The sequence below is a fragment of the Thermobia domestica genome, chromosome 16, assembly GCF_964235325.1.
Source record: "Thermobia domestica chromosome 16, izTheDome1.hap1.1, whole genome shotgun sequence".
Classification (NCBI taxonomy): Eukaryota; Metazoa; Arthropoda; class Insecta; order Zygentoma; family Lepismatidae; genus Thermobia; species Thermobia domestica.
In genome coordinates, this window is record NC_137469.1 from 138,796,684 (window position 1) to 138,823,016 (window position 26,333).

The 26,333-nt window shown below is 37.0% G+C and overlaps 1 protein-coding gene across 5 annotated transcripts in view; it reads left to right on the forward strand.

Annotated features, from left to right (window-relative positions):
- DNAlig4 (DNA ligase 4) overlaps window positions 1-10,218 on the forward strand; it is a 201,063-nt gene extending 190,845 nt beyond the window's left edge. For all 5 annotated transcript variants that reach the window (XM_081743176.1, XM_081743173.1, XM_081743172.1 and 2 more), the window contains 2 exons: window positions 2,258-2,382; window positions 9,835-10,218. In XM_081743176.1, coding sequence (XP_081599302.1) covers window positions 2,258-2,382; window positions 9,835-9,994 — 285 coding nt within the window. In that variant the 3' untranslated portion in view covers window positions 9,995-10,218. The remainder of the gene's footprint in view (window positions 1-2,257; window positions 2,383-9,834) is intronic.
- Window positions 10,219-26,333: the final 16,115 nt, after the last annotated feature.

Consider the following 26,333-nt stretch of genomic DNA (forward strand, 5'->3'; position numbering starts at 1 on the left):
AAACACGTATTACAACATTTTGATTCTGAAGATGCATCTTCCATAGAAATAGCGGAACAAATGTTTGATGACGGGAAGTTGAAGCATGATATTGCCTACATTCAGAGCAATTTTTCGTATCTCAGTAGTGTTATTGAATCCTTGGAGAAATCATCATCTAGCCTTCAGACAATCTTGAAATTGTTCGCTCAACAGTTGTTTCTCTGGTAGGTGTGAAAGGATCGGTTGGGGATGCAGTGAATAAGAAGATAGCTTTTGTTTTGGAGAAAAATCCAGGCTATAAGACAATCTGTGCTATTAGTGGAGTGTTAAGTGAAGCTAAATCCGATGTCGTGGCTATTGAATACACACCTTCTGATTCGTGCAAGTTTAAGTATGCACCAATTATTTCTTGTTGAATGATCGTTTAGTCAATACAAGGCTCTGTTGCGTGATAACAGGAGAGGTTTTGTGTTTGAAAATTTGAAACACATTTTCGTTCCTTACTGTTACGGAGATCGTCTGTTGAAATAGTGAAAAGACTAATTGAGAATGTTTTGTTCTTCACGATATTTTTTACTAAAATGTTTTGAGTGTGTAATGTACTGGAAGGTTCTATAACGCTGGGCGCCCATTAGAAGTACAATGCGTTAAACAAAGTTTTCGCAAAAATTCCTTCCTAAATAAGGTTAATTAAGATTAATTAGAGATTAGAGAGGTTAGGCTATGTTAGGTTAGGTTAGTATCTGTTGTACAGGTAGACGGGCCAGTGTTCTAGAATTCTCCCGCAATGTACGGTTGAACGATCTTTGGATGACTTCTGAAAGTATAAATATGCAGCAAGACTTTGTGTGAAGTGAAATGACCATTTAGTGCATAGAAACTCTTTTATACGCGATAACAAGATAAGTTTTTTGACTGAAAATTTGAAACTCATTCTCTTTCTTAGTGTTGCGGAGATCATGCTGGAAAAGTAACAGGTAGTAAATATCGTAATTGAATAAATATTGTATTTACCACATTAAATGTAGAAAACATAATAGAAAATGCTGGTACTTTCATTTTACATATTTTGCTCGTTTGGAAGGGTTTTATTACATATTTTTGAGATTTTATGTACATATATATGTACATATTTTCATTGTTTTTAGTACATAATTATCCGGGCCCTACTAATCATTTTTCATTGTTATTCATTATTATTTCAACTGCAACAATGTAATTTTAATTTACAACTAATAATTCCTTATTGTTATATACTAATACCTTAAAATTATAAAGAAAATAATAAAATAATAAACGATCCTAAAAAAAAGAATATTTAATGTATAATAAATATTATACATTATACACGATTAATGTAAAATAATCATTGAAATTAACAATAAAGCATAATTTGAAAAAAAAACATAATTAAACAAGAAATAAAGCATAATGTGGGTTGCTCTAACAAAAAAAAAAAAAAAAAAAAGGAAATGAATATTCAGGAATAAGAAGATTTAAAAATTTTTATGGGGGCCAGAAACGAAGTAAAGAGACTCGTATTTGAAAATGTATTTATTAATTTAAGAAAACGAAAATTAAATTTAAAACAGGGATGAGTGGGAAGCAGTAGTTACAAAGTTTGCAAAGCATTGGCATAACAACAGAAACAACAGGACAAGTTGGCAATCTTCCAGTAAAGAACAAAAGAGTGCACAAGTCGACTTCGCCATATTGCAACTTGCATCACCACCATTTGATGTATAATCGTTGAATTTGACAAATTGTGTTCCAACACCGCTCTCCCCTTGGCAAGTCCATTCCATTTTATTCGTTTATGTTTCTGCTTTTCCTTTCTGTTTTTATCCTCGGTAACCAAGACCCCAGGGGAGAGTCGGAAGTTCGGAAGTACAAGTAGTATTCAGGAATCTGTAAGCACACGTAGAATGATAGAATTCTTGAGCGTGGTATTAAATTAATTCTACATAGTTAAAAATTCTCGGAGTAAATAACTTAAATTTACTTAATAAAAATATATTTAGAGAGTGTAAGAGACGCATTTTTAATACTCAGTTTGAAAAATGGTAAATATTGTGGACTCACCTCAAGATTGCATTGGTAAGAGTTGTAACTGAACTGCTTCAGCCATTTTTGCTTTGGTTGAAACAGTTGAGTAATAACTCTTAACAACACAATTTTAAGATAACTCTGCAATTCATTTTTGAAATTGCTTAATAAAAGTATAGAATGCTACAATCAACATAAGATTTACATATATGTTGTTCTGTTTTTATAGCTCGCTGATAGTACGTCAAAAGCGGGTGGGTGCTTAGATGTTGCAGCTCTGAAGTTTCGGTTCCAAGGAGGTATTATTATGGAGGCACTAGATGATCAAGTAACTCACGTTGTTCTTCATTCCAAGTAAGTAGCTGTTTCCTACGTAGCAACGAAGATATACAAGGGCGTACCATTTATCGTAATATGCTTTTGTAACTTTTAAAATAGTGAACAAAAAGCACTGAATTTTGTACTATGCAAATATCGATAGAAGGGCATTGTTTGGCATACTTTGTGATACCACAGGACTAACAATGTTACCAACCCAATATAAAGTTGTATTTTTTCAAATATCACTACGTCAGCTTATTACAATTTCAAAATTACATGTGAAAGGATTGACATACACCACCACACTTGCCATGCAGTGTTGCTAACTAAGGATGTTATAGTATCACAAACATTCAATTTTTGGTGGTCTCTACGGCAGTAATAATGCAAATGAGGCAGAACCAATTCAGATCCAAAATACTTTAGTGTCGAATACTATGATCATGATATGACGGATTTCGAATGAATACGAACAGAGTTACAAGAGATAGAAAACTTGACTTTTTTCAAAACCAACATATTTTGAAAACTGCTTAGATAAATATTTCGTCCAGTTGTATAGATGGTTTTCAATAGATGTAAAGATCACAGTGCCATTTACAGCTATTTGATATCTAAAACCGTTCTGGAGATATAGTAATAACTGTTAAAGTTTGCAACAATGCTTAAAATTATGTAATTCCGAGAATTTTGCTGTAATACACCACCAAAAAGTATTGTTGTAATGCTATAAAAGCAAAGGAAATGAAAATTGTTTCAAAAAGTTCCACAAATACTACATTTTAAGTAATATATCAAATGGTTTGAGATATTAAATTGCTGTAAACAGCGTTACGATCTTTATGCCTATTGTAAATCCCGTGCATAATTTGATGTGTGTAAAATGATGTGATGAACATTCTTTTCGAAATATTCTTTGAAAAAAGTCAAATTTTCAATATCTTGTAACTTTATTTTTACTTGTTCGAAATTGCTCATAAGATGATCGTACTATTCAACATTATAGTACTTTGAATGTGTATTACCCCATCCGTCTTAGTTGCGTTGTTGCTGTTATAGAATCCTCCAAAATTGGGTTACTTTCTGATGTTTGTGGTACAGTTGCGTCTTTAGTCAATTTCATAAGTGTTGTACTGTATATTTTCCTTTCATATGTAGATTTGAAAACTTGACATTTGAATATCATTTGAAAAAATACAACTTCTGTTGGGTTGGCAATGCTGTTAACCTTGTGATATCAAAGAGTATGTTAAACAATGTCCCTCTGCCGATATTTGCATGGTAGAAAATTTCAGCGTTTTTGTCCATAATACTCAAAAAAGTGATTTACTTACTTTCGTGCAGATAAGAAGAAGAAGAAGTAGGAGGAGGAGGAGGAGAGGAGTAACGGGTTAGAAGCCCCGCAGGGCTCGTTTTGTTCCACCTTGAACCCCATGATATAACTTTTGTGACCAATTTAAAACAGCTGGCTAGTTTATTGCGCGAGAAAGACGTACTTCCGGGGGTATTACTTTCCCGAGCGGGTCGTCTTCTGATATTTAAAACAAGATATAAAAAAGTATTGTAAATTCTTGCTTCTTCTTTCTTCTAAACCTTTATAGGTTATAATTATATTGAGGTAGCAATTGAGGCCAAGTCCTCTATACTGAGTTTATTATGAAGTAAAATTGTATTAGATGAAATTAATACTTACAGCTTATCCTGCGACCCGAATGTATTAGTCTGAATCTGCCTGTTAAAGAGTACTTGATTAAATTATCTTAATTATTCTGGATTCATTCTAGTTGAACTACACATTATAAAAACTACCTAATATAAAAATTGCCCAAATTATAAGGTAATTAGTGAAAAAGTTGAAGAAATAGTGAGTTTACGTATCCTGAACTGTATGGGCACCATTTTGGCGTGTACTGCCTTATAACTTCTTTAAGACACTTGTATCGTGTGGCTTGTTTCCATGAAGATTAAAAAAACATTACAACAGTGCTGTTTCTGTAAAATAAAAAAAGTCCTAGGCGGTAAATAATAAACAATTGTGCGACTTAAATAACTTGGAGGCTTATTGTTGTAGAAATAAAAACCTATTAGCCTAGTAGTTGTCTTCCGTTGCTATATACTTAGCATACGCGCGGCAGGGTTCGATTCTCATTGGAAGCTCATGTGATTCGAATCTTACGTTGAACTGTAGGTCCACGTGTTATATAGCCTTTGTTTTTAAAAGGAACATTGAACTCCAAATTATCCATCCAAAAGCTCACTACTAGGTCCTATCCTGTAATAATATATACACTCAGAATTATCTTTTATTATTAATTTCGCCATTTACAACTTTATATTATCCTCACATATTTCTCCTCGATCTAACCAAAGATATATTTTACATAAATCTTCCTACGTTTATGCAATCTGCGCGTATATCCCATACAGGCCACATTATCCGACAATTTTAGATGTTTCTATTAATTTTCCGCATCATATTCAATTGGGGAGTCCCACGTTGTGTAACTTTTTTTCATACATGTTTGGTCATTTGTTTCTGGCAATGTCCTGGTTTTCCTTCAGAGTCTAAGGAATTTCTGTCGCCTTTCGAGCTGTGAAAATTTGTTTTCCGTTTTCTACATGGTTTTAAATAATATTGACATTGTACTGCAGCAAAGCCGTGCTTTACCCGTTAACATTATGATTCATTTATTCAAATGATCCCTCCATTATCGATCAAAATGCTTCTCTAACTCTTCTGTGATCTGATATACTCGAATCGATTACCGTGGCATATTTAAAGTTAGGAAATTTGTGAGGAATCACAAATATTAATGCTGTTAACGAAAATATTGCAATAGAAATACTTGAAAGATGGGATAAATTGTCGAAAGTGATTTTTTTTGTTGATTCACAAGAAAGATATGTTTACAGATATCACTATTGTCAAAGAACCTCAGAATGATAAATGGGGACATATATTTGCCTCCAATAGCTGGATATTTATTGTTCCTGTTCATATACTGGAGGTTCTGATTGCACTGGCTATCGCTGTTCTATCAATTAGGAAGTTATTTGTTAATCCATGTGATCATATCGGACCGCACTTGATCCTTTCTCAACACCTGCTATGGTTATGAAACTGATTTACATACATATCTTGTTGAAGTTATTCCCCTGTTGTATTGTTCACCGATAGACTACTGGCACGCGAGCTACAGTTTTGCGAAAAGACTATCTTATCTCTCGTAGTTCCACTATATGACCATCCTCGGAGTCACGTAATTTCAAAGTAGGAGCAAGCACAAAATGTAATGCACACACAACTAGACTCGTCTTGTTTGTCCATTTTCAAACTGCAGTGCGATTATGAATGATTCATCGGGTTTGAAAGAACTGTATTAAAGAATTTGAATAATATGCAGTAACGAATGATACATGAAGATATAAGGAAAGTATCCAAGTGTCAGACGTACTGTTGCAATTGTTCGATGTGCTTTCTTTCGACACAGACCTACTTCTATGCGGTAGTCTAGTCTAGTTACCTCACACATACTGTAGTGTATTCGTACTAATGGTCATAATTGCAGCTGTAATGCGATTAAGGGCTCACTCAAAGTTGTTGGTACTGGAGGCGCATACACTGTTTTTCACATATCCCAACCCCCCAAAAGGAAATCACAAACTGTCAGTCGAAAGATCTAGAAGGCCACGAGAAAAGCGCTGAATCATCTTCAGCACATCACTCAATCCAGCAGCGCGTTAGTTCTTCGCTCAGGTAGCACATACATGTGTCATGTGACGAAACTACATCTAACATTTGTAATAGTATATCTGAAATTTGGACAGTTTCAATACATTTTCATGTGTTATTTGTAGTGTATGTGTTATGACCTTTCAAAACCCAATGAATCATTTATAATCACCCTGTATTAGCAGTTGTCTTCCACAGGCACTGCAATTAGCTTCCCGTCTTCAGTGTCGGAACCTTCAAACTAAGAACAGCATGTCCTCTATGGACGCACATTTTATTATGCGAATTTCGTTCAAATCCGACAATATACATGGGTCGTTCTTAGAAGCATTTCCACCAGTCATAATTATCATCAAAATATGTCATAATTATCATCAATTTATAACATTCTTAAAATTTTATCATCGTAATTTTTAAATGTGTAAATAAGTTAAAGGATAACAGTTGCACTATGATGTTTTACTTTTCAAATTGGTATATCATGATGCAGTTGCATCACGTAAACTTACAATGTGTGAGATGTAAATACCGTGAAGTGCCAAAAATCATGAGATACCTACGTAATAACGTATGGTATATCCTCAAGGATGGAAAAGTGCAGCAACTCGACTTGGCAGGGACGCGACAAGTCGCTGGTAGTTGGTTGGAGGGATGTATAGCCATGCAGCCCCGACGGCCATCTTTAATTCGGTGATTGTTTCAGGTAGATGATTCCGGGCACGAATGACCTGTTCGGTGATATCTTATATATGCTTGATAAGGTTCATGTCCGATGATTTAGGAGGCTAAATCATGTGTTGGAAAGTGACCAGAATGATCCTCAAACCACTCGCGTGTACCATTGTAGCCCATTGTACCCAGTGACATGACGCATTGTCCTTAAAGTCCCATTGCTGACAGCAATTCAATAATGGACTGTAGATGGTTATCAAGCACCTGAACATAAAGATGGCCGGTCAATATCTGGTACAGGAAGACCGGAGGACTCAAACTATTATGGAGCCAACAGTGGCTTGAAGAATGCCTTGTTAACAGTTCGGTCCATTGTCTCGTGGAGTCTGCGCCACATCCAGACCCTACCATCCGTGCGTACCAACTGGAAATGAGAGTCATCTAACCCCGCTACACATTACCAGCCATCTAAGGCCCAAGCAACGTAAGTCGCTGCTTCCGATGATCAGCAGTTAGTAGCGGCATTCATATCGGTATGCGGCTGCGATAGCCCATGAAGATCAAATTGCGCTGTACTGGCCACTGAAACACGCTGGTGGGACAGGGCATCCTGCATTGATTCATGCTGTCAGTTCACGCACTATTGCTTGCCTGTTTGCCCGGATGAGTCTACCGAGATGTCACCGATCTCAGTACATGTAGGCGGCCTTCGTTGTTCCTGATAAGTCATAATGCTTCCAATGCTTTACTCACAGTCCATCTTTTGACACTGTGGAGCGAGGAAGGTTCAATGTCCAGACGACTTGCGGAATCGCATATCCATATGTCTAGCGCCAATTACTATCCCGCGCTCAAACTCCGATAATTCTTTTGAGGCTGCCATCATTACAGTATATGACGTTTCATTTCACCACAAAAGTCTAACTGACAGAACTGATACTGCTTCTCGCAGTTCGACCGGTTCGTCGCGATGTTGCTGCGCCGTCAACAAATTTCCTGCTGCTATCCCATGACTTTTGGCACTTCAATGTTAGATGCAGTAGGAAAGTGTCGTACGATATATCCTCTCATTACAACTTATGCAAAGTAAATTCGGACAACTTTGAAAAACGAACGAAACTGTTATTTAGAATTTGGGAAAAGTCTTAGTGAAAGAAAGAGAGAGAAATATTAGTGATGGATATTATAGGATACATATCAAATGAATAAATAAAACCTATCCCTGTATCTTCTGGCGAATTTCGTGTTTATTCATGTACATCATATCGGACAGCATTAGATCCTTTCTCAACACCTGCTACGCTTATGAACATGATACATATAGTGCGTAAGTTATTGCCCTATAAAATTATGAAAAGCATAGGATGACCTGAAAACTATAACTTGTGTATTGGTTATCAAACTCCCATTCCTTTACTTTAAGACTTTTTATCGTTAAAGTTTTTGCACCTCCTATATTATTGTTGAAGAAACATGGCTGTCCTTTTTAACGGATTCTTGGGAATATTGCTTCGTCTTGAAAATCGCTATGGGTTTTTCGCTTAAAAATTCATGTGACACTTGGAAACGATAGCTTTACATCGTGAAAATAACTTTTTGTACATATAACATTTAAGAGTAAATTATTTGCTTGTACTAATATGTAAAGTATTACTTAACTCTGTCTACCTAAATAGGTAATTGGAACAAAATAAATAGATGGCTTTACTGAAATTTAAGAACTTGAAATAGGAACTTCCAAGCTAGTCTTGTGTTTTTTAAGCGATTTTCTGTAGTAATATTCTTTAATGACTGAATAACATCAATAATATTGAATTATACTTTCTAACTTTGTGCAACGTGTGTTAAGAAATATGTTCGATGTATAGCAAAAACGCCTTTATATTTTATCAGTGTAAAGAAATATTGTCGTAAAAATGATTGGTTAGTATTAGTTATATGTTTGTATTTTATGTATGTTAATTAAAATCAATATTTGATGGCTTACATTCGTGCTTTATTTACTTGGCTATACCTTCCTCAAGACGATCTTAAGTAGAATATCATGGGACCTAGGTCAATCCAATTAACTTTTCTCAGGTGGATAAAAATCTAAAGTAATAAGAAGCCATATAGCTACCAAAGTATACATGATAAGATTGGTTAGAGATGGAGTAGTATCGGGATGCAGCGTATTTTAATTTTAAGGCTAGCCTTGATACATTGAAACTTATTTATTTTCTTAATTACAGATTGTTAGGCAGAACTTCAGAACAGTTGATCTTTAAACTTCTAGTGACGCGTGTTCATTGTATTTGCATCGAAAGCCTTTTGTCTTTCTTTCTTTTACCTTGTAATCCATCAGAGGAAGCGTGACAATAATAGTAAAGATAAACATTACAAGGTAAAACTCTGTTAAACTGATTAAGTATTTTGCCTTTTGGAGGTCCTTGGACTAATGAGTATTTTTTTCCCTTCATTTTTAGGTTTGGAATGTTTCTTCCACGTTTCTCAATCTTCAGCTTCCTCTTTTAACTCCCAATATTTTCTTCTATTTTTCAAATCATCGATCACATGTGTTCTTCCTTTTCCTCGCTTTCCTTCCGTCTTTCCTTTTATGGCGGTATGAAGAAAACAACTTTCTTCGCAAGATGTGTCCAATCCAATTGGCCACGCTACGAAGGATGCTGGCTAGCAGCGTTCTCTTCTCTCATATCCGTTTCAAAACACATTCTTTTGTTGCTCTCTTTGTCCATTTTATCTTCTCCATCTTCTTCCAACACCACATTTCGAAGCTCTCTAAATATTTCTTCTCTAACTTTCTTAATGTTCAAGTCTCTGAACCAATACAGTCCAATACTCCACATGTACAGAGGACTTGATCAACTTTTTCCTTAGCTCAATATTAAGCCTGCTAATTATGAGTGATCTTTTCTTGTCTGCTACTTTGGCTGTAACAATTCTTGACCTGATCTATTTGGTATTAAGCGTCTCACGTCAAAATACTTCCCAGATTCTCTTTAATACTGTGTTTATATTGTCATTTTGTACTTTGTAAATTGTGACACTAGTAATATGGTTGATTTATTTATCCTTCTTAGCTACATGGATAGATGGCAAGAAATATATAATGTCAATAAGAAAAGAGAAAGAAAATTTCATGTTGTAACAGAGAATTGGATTGAAGACAGTGTAAACTATCGTCGAAGACTTGAAGAAGCAGAATATCAGCCACGTCCACCTGATCAAATGGAAGCATAATGTTCCTACGTGTGGGTTTGCAGAGCAAATGTTACGACGTTCCACTTCAGCCAGTATTAAATATTTGTGATATTTCATGTTAATAATTTGTTGAAAAGACAAACTTGTAATAAATCTATGTGAATACAAGCAATTATATTTTTATATGTAAGAGTGTTTGTATATGTAAATACTTTTTCTAAACGATTATGTTAAGAAAATGGCGAATAAACTGGTTATACATTTACAAATGTGGTTTTGTTTTGGATAGTATTAGTCAGGCAATATTCGCTTGTTCTTCTTTTATTATTCTCATTTATGTTATTCAGGTTCCACATTTCAATTTAAATTGTGTAATACTGTTTATAACAAAACCATATCCGCGAGGAAATTACATGTCGACTGAAAGCAGGGAATTGATGTTAATATTCAGTCCAAAACTCTTTTGTCCTCGCGAATTCTGTCGAAGAGTTTAAAACTTAAATATGTAAAGCGCAACACTTATCAACAAGGTTTTTGCACATGGCTGAAAATAAGTGGAAGTAAGGTAAGTTTTATTTGCTATCGACGACTATGGACATAAAAAGGTCCCATCATCCTTCATTTTATAGAAAAATGTAAAAATGAATTTCATACTTGAATATGTTTATGAAAAGCAGATATTTTCACATAATTGTCTGTCCCTGTTACCAGAATTACCATATTTTAATGAATTGTACCTTGTTTTATTCGTTTTAATTGACTCAGAAGTGTTGTGAACTAATTTCCAGGTAAAACGGTTAGTTAAGGTGAAATTGAGAAAAAATTGTGAAATTCTACAACAAAAGTACCTTTTTTTGATTAATTTGGTCTTCGTCGCCATCATAGAGAAGTACCCATATAGTTTAGATTGCCGTTTATAAAACCCTCTGTCATGTCAGCAACAACTCTTAAAAAGTTCTCTAAACACCGAATTTATTAGACAGAAGAGAATATATACCGGGTGCGTCAAAAATTGCCTGACTCTCTACCAACGCCATTTGTTAGCAACCCATCCAGCGTACCAGTGAACACGTGGTCAGCGCGTCTCGTCGTTCTACCTCTAACAGACTTATCACGAGCATCTGTACGTAGTGGCTGTCACGTCTCGAATTTAACATGACTCTCAAGTTTGCCTCACGTAAGCTGGTGAATGCCGGCCAGAAATCAAACCCAGGACCACGCAGACGTGAGTCCAATGGAATATGGAACCACTAGAATATGGAACCTCTTATTAAAGAAAGTTGCAAAATTTTATAATTTAAACTTGACTTATGACCAAAAAATCCTAAATATATTAACTTTCTCATCTGCAAATATTTGATATTATTGTGTATTTATCTCCGATATGTTTAATCAATGTGATAACAAAGGGAAACTTGAAACTTCAGTTATGTTGTGTTGTATTTCAGAAAGTTGGCTTTTTTCATTTGAATTTTAAGATAATTTTGAATTTAACAAATTTATATATTTTAACATTCTGGCAAGGGGTCGTAACCTGCTGGTACCCTATTGCACTGTAATTCATTACTATTATTATTTTATTTTTTCACCTACTGCACCTGGATTCTGCAGCCTTTCTAAAAAGTGATGTGTTTTTATCTAATGGATGTTTGTAGCACTTTTATTATTATTATTATTATTATTATTATTATTATTATTATTATTATTTAGAATTTTAGATTCTTGGACTGTCGGCATCTATGGCCATTTAGCCCGTCAAGTATGAGGGATGATGTCCCTCGGTGAACATACTATCCGGGGAAAGCGAAGGAAGAAAGGATTGTTAAAGGAAGGAAGCAGTCTGGGACAGGGTGCGAAATCATTTGAAAATGGTGGGGGTAAGGAAGCTCAGCGGTCCATACTAATGCCTCACTGTGCTTCACACATGTAGTGGGGGCTCCAAAAAGTTAAAATATTCATGTATTATTATTATTATTATTATTATTATTATTATTATTAATAATAATAATAATAATAATAATAATAATAATAATAATAATAATAATAATAATAAATGTTCAAATTAGTCGTCGTTGTTATTTAAAATACTTTAATAATGGTATTTATTCATTTAACCTAAATTAGTACACTTATCTACTGCATTTAATATACAATTCGGTGCGTATGATCCAGGGTTAGACTCCCATGGGAGCACAGTCTCCTTGTGTTTACCATCATAAGGAGGACTACATTCACGAAAATAGTGGTGTGAAATCTAGAAGCCAGAAATAATAGCGCGTGAGAACCGATGTGCTAACCAAGCATTACACATACGAAGTTGAAACGCTCCACCTGACCAGCCATAGAGTCCCATGAACTGTAGAGTCAGAGTATAGTTTTTATTATTATTTGTGAAATTCACGTTTCTTCACTGTATTTAGTGTTTCAGTTTGGGCGCTCAGATATCCGGCTACCTATGTAAGTCTAAATAATACTATGTATCTATATCGTATTATTAGGAAGAATGTATTATTATAAATAACATATATGATTTGAACACAAATACTTGAAGGCAACGAAAAGCCGCGTTTTCTCAGTCGTAGAGCGTTCACCTCAGGTGCATGGGATTCTAACTCGCGGCAAATTCTGCTTGTGGTATATAAACACTGTGTATGGGGGTTTTCTCGGAGTCCTATCGTTTCGTTCCACTTTCTTAATCCACCATTATCATCTATCTCATCATGACCGCCTCCCTTAGCCTTGGTGGATATTCGTAGGACGCTAAACTTTAAAAAATGAAAGTACAATAATACGATTGATTTGGTGATTTAAGTTTAGCATTCCTTTTCAGCAGCGAGGCTATGAGATGTGGACTTACAGTTTAAGGTAGAATCCGAACCACCGTAATCGTTCAAATTTTTGTGAGGCGCTCCCACCAGGAATCGAACCCGGGACCCCGTACACCAAAGATGGTACGCGCGTGCTAGCCAATAGACCAGTGGGGAGAGCCACAAAAATACTAGTATTGAATGATTTATAGACCTAATATATAGTTTGTAATAACGTATTACCTTAGAGAAAAATTTTAAGATTATACTTCATTTCTTCACTTTCTTTCCGTGTGTAACGAGAGTTGAACATGTGATGGTCAGACGAAACCCACGTATCAGCAGCAGTAACAGCATCCCATAATTTTAAAAGAAACCCATTCAGGGGCGGATCCAGGGGACAGTCGCCCCCCATCCAGAAGAGAAAACTTTCTTATTTTATATATAAATAAAACCCATCCCAGAATTTGGTGCTCTTAAAAGTAGCTCTAACAAGGGACACCCGTGAACTTGAACAGGAGAAACAGGATGAAATTTCTAAAGTTAACTAATATCAGGTCACTGAAACCAGTGATGATAGTCGTTTCCATGCAAAACCAAGCAGTCAAGCAGTGGCGGCGACAGTTCATGAAGAATGGGCCAATTTTCTAGACAAGGTATGAGAAGAAACGGGAAAATTGATATGCTCAATGTAATAAATATGATTAACGATTGAGTCTAAAATATGTAGAAGCTCATGTGAATGCCTTACGTTAATCACAGTGTTACCAACTCTTTGAAAATCTTGTGTGAAAATGGTAATGGAAGAAAGTGCCACAATAATGCGATGTATTGTTTTACATAAAGAACCCGACACATTATTCGGGAATGAAATCTTGTCATGTTATAAAACCGTTTTACTTACTTCGTAAAGTATAATGATGATGAAGTACCGTATTGTATTCTGTCCAAAGGTAGGTCTTTACCCGAAGGTCCTTGGGGGAAGCTGAACCCATGATGATTTGCCATTGTTTCCCATGGGATGATGATGATGACGTCCCAGGATGGAACCTACGGCTTAAAGTGGGATCCGAACCACTTGTGCTCCCAGTGGGAATTCAACCCGGGACTCCTTGATTACCAGCCGACGAGCGTATCCACTCATCCACCGGGGACACTCAAAGTATAAAAGAGGTAATACATTTAAGTTATAAGCAAACATAAAGTTAAGAAAAACTTTCAATCAGAAAAGGCAAGTGGGAGTGAATCAGCCGGTGCAGAAAGTGAGAGTGATGTTACTCATATCCATGTAATACGCTGCGTCAGGTAGCAGGCGCCATCTGACAATGGTATTTGGGAACTCCAGCATAAACCGCTACAGACGCGTGAGTGGTGTACTAGCAGATGGATCTCGTTCCGTATAAAGTGTAGTTGTGTACAATAGTGATAACAGTATAGAGTGGCACAATGATGATTTACTGTTACAAGATCCAATGTGACAAACCTCAGGCGAATTTCCACGATCGTTATTTCATTATCAAGCTACACTCTGTGATCCACAATCAACTTCCAGCATCTATCTACAAGCCTATGTTGCAATATGCCTGGCAAAAGGCAGGATACGAACCAGGATCAGTAATATTGTCATTTGATAATGTCATTAGTGTGGCATTTGACATAGGATTGTTACTATGCAGAGGTGATGCTGACTGTGAGTCAGTAGTAGTGGTCAAATGTGCATACTGTACACTGTCTCTGTGCTATGACCACTTCCTTGACAACCCACATCTGCATTTTGAGAATTAACTGGTTCTCACACACTTGCATGTCAATGTAGACGCGTAATATATATTTTAAGTTCTTCAGTATTATATCATTTTACTGGTATCACAGTCGTCTCGATGATTCCATGTTTGTTTTGGTCCTTATAATAATGATATCTTATCGTGATACTTCTCTGTTACTTTTAATGTCCATACACAAAGATGCCACCTGTCATCAGATGCAGGGTATTACATGGACATCAGTAACACCACTCATTCTTCTGTACGTGCTGATTCCCTCCCGCTTGTCTGATTGAAAGTTTTCTTTTCTTTTCTTTTTTCTTTTTTGCTTATACCTTACGTTTATTACCTCTTTTATATTTTATGAAGTTAGTAATACTGTTTTATAACATGACAAGATCTCATTCCCGAATAATGTGTCGGGTTCTTTATGTAAAACAATACATCGCATTATTGTGGCACTTTCTTCCATTACCATTTTCACACAAGATTTTCAAAGAGTTGGTAACACTGTGATTAATGTAAGGCATTCACATGAGCTTCTACATATTTTAGAATCAATCGTTAATCATATTTACTACATTGAGCATTTCAATTTTCCCATTTCTTCTCATACCTTGTCTAGAAAATTGGCCCATTCTTCATGAACTGTCACCGCCACTGCTTGACTGCTTGGTTTTGCATGGAAACGACTATCACCACTGGATTCAGTGACCTGAAATTAGTTAACTTTAGAAATTTCATCCTGTTTCTCCTGTTCAAGTTCGCGGGTGTCCCTTGTAAGTAGCAGTATTACAACCCCCCACCAGAAGGGGAACCGGTCAAAACCCCCACACTCAAGAAATGTCAAAACGCCCACACAAACGGTCATAATCCCCACACAAATGGACAAATCTCCCAAACGCACGAACGGTAAAAACCCCCACACTCAAGAAATGTCAAAATGCCCACACGATCGGTCATAACCCCCACACAAATGGACAAATCTCCCAAATACACGAACGGTCATAACCCCCACAACCAAAACCCCCACACTGGTAGTCGGTCATAACCTCCAACGGTCATAACTCCCACACAAATGGACAAAACAGCCACACATAGCAACGGTCACAATCCCCACATAAATGGACAAAACCCCCACAGAAATGGACAAAACTCCCACATGCAGAAATAGTCACAACTGCCACACAAATTGACAAAACCCCCACACTCATGTATTGCCCTTGTACTTTTTAATAACATTTTTTATTCCACTTAAACTGATGTTGCAACTATTCTTCTTGGGCGTCATAAAGAGCCGCAACAAAGACGTGAAATGACGATCATTTCAGAGTGTGGGGGATTTGTCCGATTTTGTGGGAGTTTTGTCCATTTATGTGGGGATTATGACCGTTGCTATGTGTGGCTGTTTTGTCCATTTGTGTGAGGGTTATGACCGATTGTGTGGGCGTTTTGACATTTCTTGAGTGTGGGGGTTTTGACCGTTCGTGCGTTTGGGAGATTTGTCCATTTGTGTGGGGGTTATGACCGATCGTGTGGGCGTTTTGACATTTCTTGAGTGTGGGGGTTTTGGCTGTGGGGGTTTTGACCGTTCGTGCGTTTGGGAGATTTGTCCATTTGTGTGGGGGTTATGACCGATCGTGTGGGCGTTTTGACATTTCTTGAGTGTGGGGGTTTTGACCTAGACCCACCAGAAGTCCGTCCTTGATCCGCCCCTGGGTCCATTGAATTGAATTATCAATAAAGATTGCAAGGTACTCATCAATATACGGTTTCTTTCGGAACTTCTAATATTATGAGCAACACTGAATCCACGTTCATACGAGCAGCTGTTAATGGCACAGAGCTAACTTTCCTCGTTAAGGCTTTAAGAAGTGGAAAACCATTTACCGAATTAGAACTTCACTTATACTCTCTCCATTCTGACACTGCAGTATCAGGAACTGCATTATATAGACCCTACGTCTATGTTACCGTATAAACCACTCATGCTATTATGATCTGTATTTTCAAACACTGAAAAGCATTTTAGCACATCATTTGAAAGAAACCTACTTTCTACTTCGTCTACTAAATCCTGGATTACCTGCCGCTTTATTTGATCAAATTCCCTATCATTACTCCCTGTGTCGGATGCTTGTCTGCAGTACACTAAATATTTTTCCCTTATAGAAACCCCTTGTAGCCTATAAGGAAGTTATAGGCATGCTACTAATTTATTTTAGCACTATTTAGAAGGTGTGACCAAGTTTTTTTTTATTTTTATTAATTTATGACATTTGATTTCCATCTGTCCTTCCTCACCTATAGATTTTGGTGGTGGTGATGGGGAATGTAAGCATAAAATTTTTGGTGGGGGGAAATTCCCCCGTCCCCCCGCGATTTCGCACTCTGGTCTGGGACTAGCGGTTAGGTACCACCCCGGCATTTGCCTGGGGTGAATAAGGAAAACCTCATTCAGGATGGCTTGCCTAAAAACCTTTTTACACTTTTTCTACCGAGTGCCCCCCACCGTATTATAAAGGTAACCGAGAATTCTATCGCTTTTTCACCCACCACCTTCAAACATCGATATGTCACCTAAGACGTAGGGGAGAAGGGGGTACATTTGAACAGGGGGTACCTTTGAACATTTAAGATAACAGGCTAGAAATAATAGCATATCTGGTGGTTTCAAAATTTTTAGTTTGGCAAAACTGCGTTGCGAGACGGTCAACTGTTATCTGCCATTTTAGTGTAACTGTTGATGAACAGCAGTATTTTGTTACATTTGTGGGGTGGAAAGTTGGAATTTTTGTGAAGTTTTGTAAGATTTTTGACAGAAGCCTGTGTTTTAATATTATCTGCCATTCATTGCAGAAGCAAGTACATTAATTTACTTATCTAATGTTGCCATTTGTATTTCACAATAGTTTGTACTATCTGGGTAATACCAAATTCAGCTTTGTCATGCCGGTTGGGGCAGTTTTGAACAAAAATTAGGGGGCACATTTGAACATTGTTCTACCTCTACTTTTCTGAAACTTATAAGTACCACCAACATGTTTGTGTTCTCAGACAAGGAAGACAAATGTTCAGTGTCAACTGCTGATATTGTGTGTAGACTTTCTAATCCCTCAACTTCTGGAGAGACAAAGCGTACTGCAAAAATTCTGACATTTCATGTTGATTTGCAGAATTTTAGGGTAGAATAAATTTTGTGTCCAGTACCCGGTTAGTGGTGAAAAAAATGTAATTTCTTAGATCTCTTAGATTGCTAGTAGTAATAGGTTTTCCATTAAGCCTATCAGGTATGACGAGCAAAATTAAAAAATGAATCATAATCATATTTTCACAGATATGCTACGATGATCGTATTCTTTTAAATTTTTCTTCAGATCACACCTACGCCTATAGATATGTTGTCCACATATCCTTTTGTGTGTGTGTGTGTGAAACGTATAACGTACAGCATATATGCATGCCTGTATTTAGGTAACTACTATTCTGTGCTCGAACACAGGACGTCACAATTTAGGGGGCGGCAAAATTTTGGATTTTTTTTTAAAAAGATTCACAATAAATTTATATTTAATACTATCACACTCAGAGTCCCGCGCAAGAGCGAGAAAATGTTTAATTCGTTCTAATTACAGTAGTTATTAATTAGCTAGCTTATCTGATTATTTTTAAAAAAGTCATTCTCTCCTACTCCCACCCCAAGGGGTGAGGATGAACTTGAACATCATGAAAACTGATACCCTTAAACTCAGCGACCTCGAAAACAATGAATTCAACACTAATATCTGTCGTTTTCGATTACTTTTAAACTCTCGCCCGCTTCACTCGGGAGTTGAGTATGACCTTGAAGTTGAATTGGATTAAAAATGTCACTATTCATCTCAGTGACCCCAAAAACTATGAATTCAACTCAATTCAGATGTGTTTCCGAAGGGGAGGCAAATTATTTAGAGCACAGAGGCGCACAATATACAAATACGGGCCTGCATATATGTTTCAGCAATTATTACTATTATTATTTCCTTGCCATACGCGATTGGTAAATTCTTGTGCCTTAAACCGTTAATGGTGCTTTGTTACATTAGCCTTGTTGTTCGTAAACGAATTCATCCTGAAAATAACGATTATTCTAGTAAAATAATGGTTTGTTCAAAACTGCCCCACGTATGTTCAAATCTACCCCATGCTTGTTTAAATCTACCCCCCAAGGGGGTACATTTGAACGACACCCCCCGCGCCCTTGCACAGAATGATAAGATCAAACAAAGTACTCTATTTTATGGCAAATATAATGTATATTATATTTAGTTTTTGCTACAGTTCTAGGAAGAAATTTACTGAGTGTTTGGAAGCAAAAACGAATATTCGAAAACAGATGTTCAAATGTACCCCCCTCTCCCCTACCTGGAAGATCAAAAATAGTTCCCATCAGCATCTGCCAACCAGTGGCGGATCCAGGGGGGGCGATCGCCCCCCCAGAAGAGTAAACTTTCTTATTTTATATATAAAAATAAAAACCATACCAAAGTTTTGAGCCCTAAATTGTAGCAGTATGACAACCCACCGCCCCCCCCCAGAAGTCGGTCCTGGATCCGTCCTGCTGCCAACGCTCTGGAAGGCCATGGATTCAATCGCGGTACAACTTGGTGGGCCGTGAAACGAAGAAGATTGCAAGTACATTTTGCACCTCTGCTAGAGATTACTCAACGGGCGTCCTCTAAAGTGATGGTCCAAGGAATGGAACAGGTGATAATTGGACGGTGCAATGTCCGAGGAGTATGACGGATGCAATATTTCCCATCCAAGGCTTAGAATGGTGTCGCGGGTCATCCTACTTACGTGGGGCTTAGTGTTGTCCTGTAACAGAAGGATACCTTTGCGATTCAGGAGTGCTGGCTCCAGAGTTTTAAGTTATTCTTGAACACGGCTCAACTGCTGACAGTATACATTTGCATTGATGCTTTGTCCAGCTGGTGGCAGTCCCCGATGCACAATGCCGCGAGTAGTCCACCGAACACACAGGAGGACCTTCTTCTGCTGCAGTGCTGGTTTCGGAACTGGTTCATGGGAAGCTAACCAATGATGACGGCGCCGTGGAGCTTTGTACAGGACCCACTTCTCATCACATGTCAACACCATGTCCAAAAATGGCTCCTTCCTTAGACGAGACAGTAAAGAAACACAGATGTCTGCTCGCGTGGCCTTCTGGTCCGGAGTCAAATCATGTGAGACGCATCGACTCAACTTGTAGTGTTTCCCAAGTTGGTGGAAGTGCTGCCGAATGGTTTCTCCACTCACACTGAATTGTAGTCCCAGTTCCTCACATGTCTGACCACTGTTCGCCTTAATTACTGCCTGAAGATCTTCATTTTGTACATGTGTTGGTCTTCCGGCACGTGGTGCGTTTTCGAGTGTTTCGACACCGTCCTTAAACTTAAACCACCGCTGCACTGTCCGCGTATTCACGACACCCTCACCAAAGTCCTCTCATATTTTCTGCTCCGCTGCAGCGGCGTTGACCCCAGTTTGAACTCGTACAGTATACACGCTCTTATGACGCTCTGTGGAGGTCCCATGTTCACTCTGTCCTTACGCAAGTTCACAGTGTAACTGAACTGAAACAGCCAGGTAGTATATTGGATATATCCACATCAACAACTGACCTTCGCCTTATCTCCATTCGCATTCAACTCACGGTGTGAGGGGCAATGTAACAAGACCTCCACAACAAGCGACAGAACTTTCTTGGTTACTTTTATACATTATTATTATTATTATTATTATTATTATTATTATTGTTCTTGAAACAAATTGTATTCGTGGAGATTAGGGTATTTTGTTAGAGGAGAAAGTATTGGTAGGTTATTTTCTTGTAAGACACGAATAGTTTTAGCATCTCAGCAGTATAAAATCATATTATTGTGTATTTTCTAGTTTTTCTTCTATTTGTTAATAGTTGTATCTGTTACTCGAACCAGAGCTACCTTCTTTATTTAAGTGCTACATAGACCAGGCAAGAAGAACTGTAGAGGAGAATATTATTGGTCCAACACAGTGGTTCCTAAACTGACTGCTCGTGAAAAGTAAATAAGAAGCGTAAGCTACTGGCAGGAATAAAGTGGAAATTATGGTTAGAGTATCAATCCTAATGATCATTTACAATTTAGCTTCAGCAAACTTCGCACGCGCCAAATGTTTGACATTTTGTCTTTGTCATGTGAAGGAGACAGGCATGAAGTACGCAGGTTGGGAACTAGTAATTTAAAACATTGCTACTATACGGAGGAAATTCAACCATAACAGAGCATGCTATAAAGAAAAATACGATTTTCTTTTCGAAAATTCAACAGCTATTCCACAGAACGGAATAAAGATGAAATCTTGAGATAAGCCATTGAGGTGAAAGTAGAAAAACTTTGTTCTAGGAGGGTTCTAGTTTTAGTGATTTGTGCGACATCCATTAACATAAGAAGAAAAAAACCCAAAATGTGTACAATAATAAAAGATTTAAAAAGTACTGGTATATGAATAAGGTTAGATTTGTAAAAATAAAATTCATCGTTACAAAAAAAAAAGCGTCTCGTTATTTTTCTAACACACCTTGTATATACCATGTTTCATTCTGAGATGCAAGGAGTTGAATACACGAAGTAGCATATAGGTTATAAAGCTAACGATTCCGTTTATCAATAGTTATTTTACTTTTCGAAATAAATTGAGCGACAGACAGACCGGTGGGCAAACCAACTGCAAAACTGGACTTTTGTTTTCAAAAGGATGGGGGCACAGTGGCTTAGTGGTAGAGTGCTTATATCTGGTGCATGTGGTCCCTGGTTCGATTCCAGGCCAAGTAAGCTTGAGGTGAACAACATCGTGTGCGTAGGTTTTCTCGGAATACTCCCGTTTCCTCCCACTTTCTCATTCCACCAATTATTCCATCATCATTCACTTGTCTTCATCTCCCTTAGCCTTTAACGTTAAACTGAAATATTCCATTTCATTTCTTTTCAAAAGGTAAAAGGGCTGCTAAGAAACTTCAGTCTTTGCCTTAATTGCTATTTCATCACTGTAACCTGTCGGAGCATACATGGAACCATGCGCACCGACCACGTGGGTGCTCCAGGGCTCGGGTACTCACAGAAATAATCTTGTGAGTGCGCTGCATCCACAAGATTTTTAGTTTGCACCTGGGCTTGAACCCGTTTCTCTTGCGTTTAAATCAGTCGCGTTTCCGACTGAGCTAGAACAGCCACAATTTAATGTTAGAGCAGCAATTTATCCTTATATTTCCGGCATATTTTACTTTATCACAGCATAGCCCTTTATGACAGTGTTCATAAAAGATTTTAATTAAAAATAACTCAATCAAATATCGACACTTTCCTGAAACATATGCGGTAGGCTAACACGTCCCGCCATTATTATGCACCCACAGAAATTTTGGAAAGTAGGCGCCGTTGCATGGAACATTTTTAAACGAGAAAGTAGAAACTAACGAGGAAGGTCCATAAACCGTGAGAGTTGAATTTTGATGAAAATTCGTGACAAGATTCAGTTCGAGTTGCCAAGTAACGTAGTAATAGTCACTCGGTGCGCAAATGCTTCGTTGAGCTGCTACACCGACGCCATCTTGAAATCCTGTAGGCAATGTCCAAGAATACCCTTCTAGCACAAAAATGAAAAAGCTTTTGATAGATCTGACTTCAGTATTGTAAACCAAGGCAGATCATCTATATGTGAGAGTACTTCCAGTGCATGATCGCCATCTTGAAATGCGCCATATTGAATCGCCGTCAAATATGATAAATGGCAAGGGAGTCACATGGGGTATCAAATAGCACTGGAATTTACTCCTGAATCCATTTCCGTAACCAAAGTTTACATATCTGTTTTCACTTCAGAGTTAAGAGCACTCTCGCTCACAGGAACATATAAAAACTGAGCAAGTAAAGTTTGTGTTATGAAATGCGGTCGTGCGAACACTTGCATGATTTTAACTAATGCAATAGTAGTCACTTGATCTACAATAGCCACTATACCAATCAGATCTTGAAATTAGTGAGAGATGTCGTTAATTAAATTGAATTTTCTGTAGTGAAAAATGGAATAACAGCACTGTAACAAATCATACCTATTTCAAAGTGCGCTATATATATGAGTCTGTGTGTGTTGCGATTTTGCATAACATTTAAATGCTGTAATATAAGTTAGGTGCAACGGCACATATGATTTTACAACAATCTGTCCTGAAGTTATTAGAAAATTAATAGAAAAATAATTTTAAAAAAAAATTAGAAAAATAATATAAACTGGTGCACACAAGCAAATATTAACCTATTAAACTTCTACTCTTCACTCGTGATGATTGAGATCCAAAACGAAGTGATTAGCACACAACATCATGGAGCAGTGCAAACACTTAACAAATGCTCTTTCGTCACAATCTTCATGACCACAGACACTATTTTCTACTAGTCTTCAGAACATTTGTAAATGAACCAACTATTGCTCCTGTTACGTACTCACATTTCTGCCATGCATATGCAAGCATGTCCTTTAGGATTGGCGCACAAAATTGATGATGCACAACAGAATGCATTTTCTTTATGAAAATTCTGCCATATAACTTGTACACCGAACAAGTGAACACCTGCTACATTCAGTTATTTATCACAGTTTTAATATGAAAACTAGTCTTGCCCTTATTATAAGTAAGTGTTTTATCGTTAAAGGTGGAAAGATGCAGATATTTAATTATTTAATATTGAAGGTAAAAGCAAGAAAGAGGCTTGTTTTATGGATTGCAACTTGGAATTGAATTTTGTAATAATCTTTACTGCCACATATTCTTAGCAGGTGTGCATGCATTTTCGTATCACTAATAGTAGAACAGGCAAAAGAAAAGTGAATTCTAACAAGTAAACCTTACGTTTGGGTGAATCGAGTTGCTGACTGAGACACATATGAGAAAGTAGTACTAAATGTGGTCAGTATTTCAGTGAAGTTGTAGGTGCGAAGCTCCAGGGGTTTAGGAGATACAGCTACCAGAACATCACATGGAAGTACAGAATACAAGGAGTCTTCATACAGTTGAAGGTAAAAACTCTGTAAGACCTCTTGTAACAACAAAAGGTGAATAACAAATATATGGGTACATATTAGGACTAGGGGGAAGTCATATAGTAAGGATATACCTGACGGCGGCCATCTTGAAATCCGCCATTTTGAATTAAGGTTAAGTTTTTAAAATAGGAATAGGGTCATGTGATACATGATTTAAGGCGCAAATTTAATCAGAAGAACAATGGTGACGTTAATTTTGATTTACGCGTAATTGGTAAAAAGTTACAGGGAAATTAAATATTGTTGCAGCATATGTATTAGTCCTTTACCCCACCTTGTAAATTTTGTGTTAACGATAATAATTAAATAAAAAGCAGTTGGATAAATATTAGGTCTATGGTAAGAGTTGCCTTGATGGCGGGCATGTTCAAATCCTCCATTTTGAATCAGACAAAAGTTTTAAACAAAACGCATAACAGTGACACCTTATCAATAGCAAATTTTACCATAAATCCAACGGTATAACCATTTTTGCTTTATCATTAACAAGCACAAAATTAAATGGATCGCTCCTTACGACTACTGCTTTGACGGAATTGTTAACGACAAATGTGTGAAGTGTAACTCGATTGCCTTTGTCAGGTGTGCTCACTTTGAGCAGAGCATTTCTGCAAGTCATGCGCTCTTTTCTGAACTACATATTGATTGTACTAATTGAGGACTTTTCTGGAAGAATGACCCAAGTTCAATTATGACTCAATCCCACTTTGGTGATTTTTCCTTAAATTAGCAACTTGTTTATGCGATAACAAATGCTGGTTAATGATAAAGCAAAAATGGTTATACCGTTGGTTTTATGGTAAAATTTGCTATTGATAAGGTGTCACTGTTATGCGTTTTGTTTAAAACTTTTGTCTGATTAAAAATGGAGGATTTGAACATGGCCGCCATCAAGGCAACTCTTACCATAGACCTAATATTTATCCAACAGCTTTTTAGTTAATTATTATCGTTAACACAAAATTTACAAGATGGGGTAAAGGACTAATACATATGCTGCAACAATATTTAATTTCCCTGTAACTTTTTACCAATTGCGCGTAAATCAAAATTAACGTCACCATTGGTCTTCTGATTAAATTTGCGCCTTAAATCATGTATCACATGACCCTATTCCTATTTTAAAAACTTAACCTTAATTCAAAATGGCGGATTTCAAGATGGCCGCCGTCAGGTATACCCTTACTATATGACTTCCTTCTAGTCCTAATATGTACCCATATATTTGTTATTCACCTTTTGTTGTTACAAGAGGTCTTACAGAGCTTTTACCTCCAACTGTATGAAGACTATTCTGTACTTCCATGTGATGTTCTGGTAGCTGTATCTCCTAAACCCCTGGAGCTTCGCACCTACAACTTCACTGAAATACTGACCACATTTAGTACTACTTTCTCATATGTGTCTCAGTCAGCAACTCGATTCACCCAAACGTAAGGTTTACTTGTAAGTTTCGAGGTGTATATTCTAAGAATTGACTGTGAACTGATAATTTAAATCTCCTTCATTGTTCAATGTGGCAGCAATAAAACGATTGTATTTAGAGAAACTGTCAATAAATACATTAAAGTATTTTAGCTTCGTAATATACACGGTAAATTATAGGTTGTCAAGTATGAGTATTGGAAAAGAATGCAATATTCTGCAACAATGATGGTCTTTGCGTAAGGTTTCTAGATTGGAGAAGAAAACTTAACACACTATAATGGACCAAGTAAAATTGCCTAAAATAGATTTTCGATTTGATACAATTCAACGTCCCACACGCCTGCTACGCCAAAGGAGACGTGGACCTACTGATTATAGTGGATTATACTGATTATACTGATTACAAACCATTTTGGTCGTTCAACTAAATGTACCAGTTTATATCATTTGTCTAATATATATCCGAACAATCCCTTTGGTATTCTCTGCTTGTCAGTACTATTAGGCATGTGTTTCATCGGCCAGCAGTCCATTCCATCGCACTTTGAAATAGGTATAACTTGTAGCATGCTGATATTCCATTTTTCACTACAGAAAATTCAATTTAATTAACGACATCTCTTACTAGTCTCAAGATCTGATTGGTATGGTGGCTATTGTACTGCATTAACTACTGCATTAGCTAAAATCATGCAAGTGCTCGCACGACCATGTTTTATGACACAAGTTTAACTCGCACAGTTTTTATATGTTCCTGTGGGTAAGAGAGCTCTTAACTCTGAAGTGGAAACAGATATGTAAACTTTGGTTACGGAAATGGATTCAGGAGTAAATTCCAGTGCTATATGATACCCCACATGACCCCCTTGCCATTTATCATATTTGACGGCGATTTAAGATGGCGATCATGCACTGGAAGTACTCTCACATATAGATGATCCTACCTTGGTTTACAATACTGAAGTCAGATCTATCAAAAGCTTTTTCATTTTTGTGCTAGAATGGTATTCTTGGACATTGCCTACAGGATTTCAAGATGGCGTCGGTGTAGCAGCTCAACGAAGCATTTGCGCATCGAGTGACTATTACCACGTTACTTAGCAACTCGAACTGAATCTTGTCACAAATTTTCATCAAAATTCAACTCTCACGGTTTATGGACCTTCCTCGTAAGTATGTATGTCTTTCTTTTACCATGACTTTTGAGCTGATAACGAAATACTAAATCAGCCATACACGCAGCATTTAGCAAATAAT